Raw genomic sequence first — 3,411 nt, forward strand, 5'->3', positions numbered from 1 at the left:
TCCACTGGAAAGCACGGGAGCGGCATTCTGGGGCCAGCCTGGTCTAGAGGGCATCCGTTCCCAGCAGGGAGTCAAAGGGGCAGGCCGGGCCATCCCTGTCCCCTAGAGGGCGGGGACCCAGGACCCCACTGGGCTGCAGGACCAAAGTTTGGGCCTTAGAGGAGTTGAATCCTAAGAAAGGACACGGAAGCCTGGACGCCGACCAGTGTGTGGTCCTGGCTGAGTGCTGGCCCGTGTTTATTGAGCACCGCCTTGTGCCCGGCACTCTACCACCCTGCGAGGTAGATGGCATAGCCCGCCACACAGACGGGCAAACAGACCGCGTGTTCCCGTGATCTGTGGTAGCCACTTGTCCAGCCAACCATGCCCGGCTGCCTTGCTGGGGGCTGGCCAGCCACCCAGGAGCCCCGCAGGGCTGTTCTCCTGGCCTGAGTCTGGAAGCAGCATCCCTGACCGGGCCTTGAGGGTTTTCAGTGGGACTTCAGGGTCACCTCCACAGGAAAATGATCACTGATGGCGAGAGCCTGGAGGGAGAGAGGTGGAGCCTGAGCAGCCCCGCCGGGCAGCCTGTCCTGGGACTCCACCGTGGAAAACGACCACTGCCCGCACCCCTGCTTGGGCCAGGGATGGAGCCCGCTGGGGCTCCACGAACCACTGCGCAGCCTGCAGGTGGGCTGGGGCCCGGACTGGAGACCCCACCCGAGAAGAGGCCAAGGGCGTCTTCCGCCATCCCATGCGATCCTTTCAGCCAGAACCCAGCCTCTAAGGGCGCTCTGTTCAGAAGCGCTGGCGCGGGGAGGGGTGTGGCTCCGGCCCTCACCCGCCTTCCCTGCGCGCACTCGCCTGAGCCTGGTCCAGGCCGAACTCCTCCTGGAAGTCGTGCACGGCGGCCGACTGGGGCTTGAGGCTCCTGCGCAGGCGGGCGCCGCACGCCACGATGCGGTCGTAGGCGCAGTCCGAGTTGCCCACGGTGGTGTCAGCGCTGTCGGGGATGAGCCACTTGAAGACCTCGCTGCTGCGCAGGCGGACAGACGGCCATTCGCGCTCCCGCACGTAGTTGCAGTCAGCGTTGAAGTCGCCCAGGAACAGCAGGTCCTGCGGGGGCCGCGGAGCCGGGGCTGAGCCCGTGCGCGCCCCCGCACCCCCCACCCGCACGGGCACCGCCAACCCCCCGCACGCGCGCACGGGACCGGGACTGGGACGGGGCTTACGTCCGTGCCCCACTTGTCGATCACGTCCAGGTACACGTCGTAGAGAGCGTCGATCTCCGATACGGCCCGGTGCGGCGCCGCGTGCAGCGGGATGAGCACGAACTCCCCCGCAGCTGCGGGAGGCACGGGTCAGAGGCAAGAAGCGGGGACGGGGGGGAGGGGGGGCGGCGGCGCCCGCGGGGAGTTGGCGGGGGGGAACCTCACCCGAGCCGGGGGCTGAGAACTTGACCACGAAAGGCTCACGGCTGAAGGCGTCCTCCAGGTCCGGGTACTGGTACGTGTCCACGACCGACACCGCGTCCTTCCTGGGGGAAGTAGGCAGGCGGACGCGCTTAGTCGGCCCCCTCCCGCCCCGCGCGCCAGGGCTCCGCGGCCCCGCCCTCACCTGTAGACGAACAGGTACATTTCCTTGTACTGGTCCCGACCCAGGGGCTCGCTGCTCACGAAGCTGTACTCGTGCCTGGACACGCTGCGGAGACACGGGCCAGGCCCGGGGTCAAGGCACGGGACCGGCCTCCGCGATCTGGGCCTGGGGTCAGAACGCTGGGCCCTGTCCACCCGCCCCCCTCCCCGCACCTGTTGATCTGCTCCATGAGCGCGGACACGGCGCTCAGGTCCGGGTCTCGCACCTCCTGCACCAGCGTGATGTCATAGCCAGCCAGGATCTGGGGGAGGGGCCGGCAGGTGCAGGGTCACGCGCGGCAGATTCACCCGGGGAAGCCCCGCTGCGGCCCCGCCCCCGGTCCCGGGCCTCACTTGCGCGATGACGCCTCCGCAGGCCGGGTCCGACACTTTGCTGTCGCCGAAGCTCTGGATGTTGAAGGCTCCAACGCGCAGCGCCGCGGCCCCGGCGGCCCCCAGGGCCCAGAGCGCGGCCAGCAGGACCCGGGGCCCACCCATGGCGCAGAGCGGGCGGGCTGGAGGGACAGACACGTTCCTGAGCGCGGACTTGGAGTCAGACACACCAAGTCACCCCTGTCCGCCCCAGCCGCGGGGTCCAAGGCGCATCCTTCCCCTGCGTCCCAGCGTCTCCCGGGTGGTGCACTAGGCTTACCATGGCCATTCTACTCCTTGGGGGAAACTGAGGCCCAAATACAGGGGCCCCATCCCCCTCAGGGCCCCTGGTCAGCCCAGGCCCTGGACTCACCTGGGATGTGGATGGGGCGGTATGCAAGGCTGAGGATCCAGGTCAAGATCCAGGCTGGGGGTGTGTCTGTGCAGGAGACTGACTCCAGGGGTTTGGTCAGACAGCAGCGGCAGCCCAGGGGCCCAGGCGGGTATTTGAAGCCCGCGTCCAGGGAGGGGCTGGACTGCTCCAGCCCCACCCCCTCTGCGGAGATGGATGCTGGAGCTCCTGGTTCCTGTTCCCAGGGACACCCCTGGGGGCAAGGTGGCAGGGTCCACCCTGAGCTTGCTCTGGCACCAGGACCATCAAAACCAGGACTCTGATGACCCTGCCAGCCCCCCAGAACTGTGTTGGGACTGAATGAAAGGGCCAGCCTCCAAGGTCCAGGCCTTGTTCTTGTCCCCCCTCCCCCACCCCGCAAAACTAGGTCATCAGACTCTCTCCCTCGGGGGTGCCTCTGAGAAAAGGCAGGCAGTGCATCCAGTAAAGACCTTCCTGGCGGCTCTCCTGCTGCTTCTCCGTTGTCACCTCGACCCAAGGTCACGGCTCCTGGGCCTCCCAGCCTGGGTCCCCTGCCCACCCCCCTCCCCCCACCTCCGTGGGGCTGGGCAAGCTGGGGTCACGACTCCAGCTGGGCAGGGCGGCAGCAGCAGGCTGCCAGTCCACATGCCAGAGACGCCCACGCACCGCCACAGTGCCGCCACCCCAGCCAGAGCCCTGGGCGGGGCGGCCAGGCGCATGAGTCTGCAGGGGGGCCGGGCAGGCGGGGGCCGCCTCAGGGGAACCTGCCAGGGCAGGGGCATCACAAGTGGCGGGTTTTCATGTTTTATTGTAAAGCAACAAAAAACTATTTACACTCCCACAACCCCTCTGAACACCTGAATTCTGTGTCCCCTCTTCCGTGGGTCCTCGCCCCAGCCCGGCCCCAAGAGCCTGCGGGCGGCCATGCTAGACGATGACCGTCTGCACCTCGAGCTGGCCCTCCGGTGAGGCGATGACCAGCTCGCCCGCGTGCTCCAGGATTTCAATGTCCTCTGAGGAAACCATGGTCACGGTGGCCTGCTCGGCGCCGTT

The 3,411-nt window shown here is 67.8% G+C and overlaps 2 protein-coding genes across 2 annotated transcripts in view; both read right to left on the minus strand.

Moving 5' to 3' along the window:
- Positions 1-208: 208 nt before the first annotated feature.
- Positions 209-3,110, minus strand: DNASE1L2 (deoxyribonuclease 1 like 2). Its single transcript, XM_040635510.1, has 8 exons — positions 2,359-3,110; positions 1,968-2,128; positions 1,788-1,876; positions 1,597-1,680; positions 1,416-1,516; positions 1,212-1,324; positions 844-1,095; positions 209-524 (listed from the first exon to the last, which is right to left on the minus strand). Exons 2-8 carry the CDS (start codon positions 2,109-2,111, stop codon positions 471-473), a joined length of 837 nt encoding a protein of 278 aa, XP_040491444.1. The 5' UTR covers positions 2,112-2,128; positions 2,359-3,110; the 3' UTR covers positions 209-470.
- A 40-nt stretch (positions 3,111-3,150) lies between these two features.
- The window catches only part of E4F1 (E4F transcription factor 1), an 11,313-nt gene continuing 11,052 nt past the window's right edge, over positions 3,151-3,411 (minus strand). The window contains exon 15 of the mRNA XM_040635504.1: positions 3,151-3,396. Within this exon, the coding sequence (XP_040491438.1) occupies positions 3,286-3,396 (111 nt within the window). The 3' untranslated portion in view covers positions 3,151-3,285. The remainder of the gene's footprint in view (positions 3,397-3,411) is intronic.

Source organism: Ursus maritimus, unplaced genomic scaffold (genome assembly GCF_017311325.1).
Source record: "Ursus maritimus isolate PB19 unplaced genomic scaffold, ASM1731132v1 scaffold_2, whole genome shotgun sequence".
Classification (NCBI taxonomy): domain Eukaryota; kingdom Metazoa; phylum Chordata; class Mammalia; order Carnivora; family Ursidae; genus Ursus; species Ursus maritimus.

Bases quoted from the DNA above. Each gene is read 5' to 3' on its own strand.
- DNASE1L2 (XM_040635510.1), bottom strand. From the start codon at position 2,111: ATGGGTGGGCCCCGGGTCCTGCTGGCCGCGCTCTGGGCCCTGGGGGCC. The intron at 1,096-1,211 runs GTAAGCCCCGTC...CGGCCCCCGCAG, and splicing joins TCGACAAGTGGGGCACGGAC to GACCTGCTGTTCCTGGGCGA. The intron at 525-843 runs GCGAGTGCGCGC...CTCTCCCTCCAG, and splicing joins TCGGCCTGGACCAGGCTCAG to GCTCTCGCCATCAGTGATCA.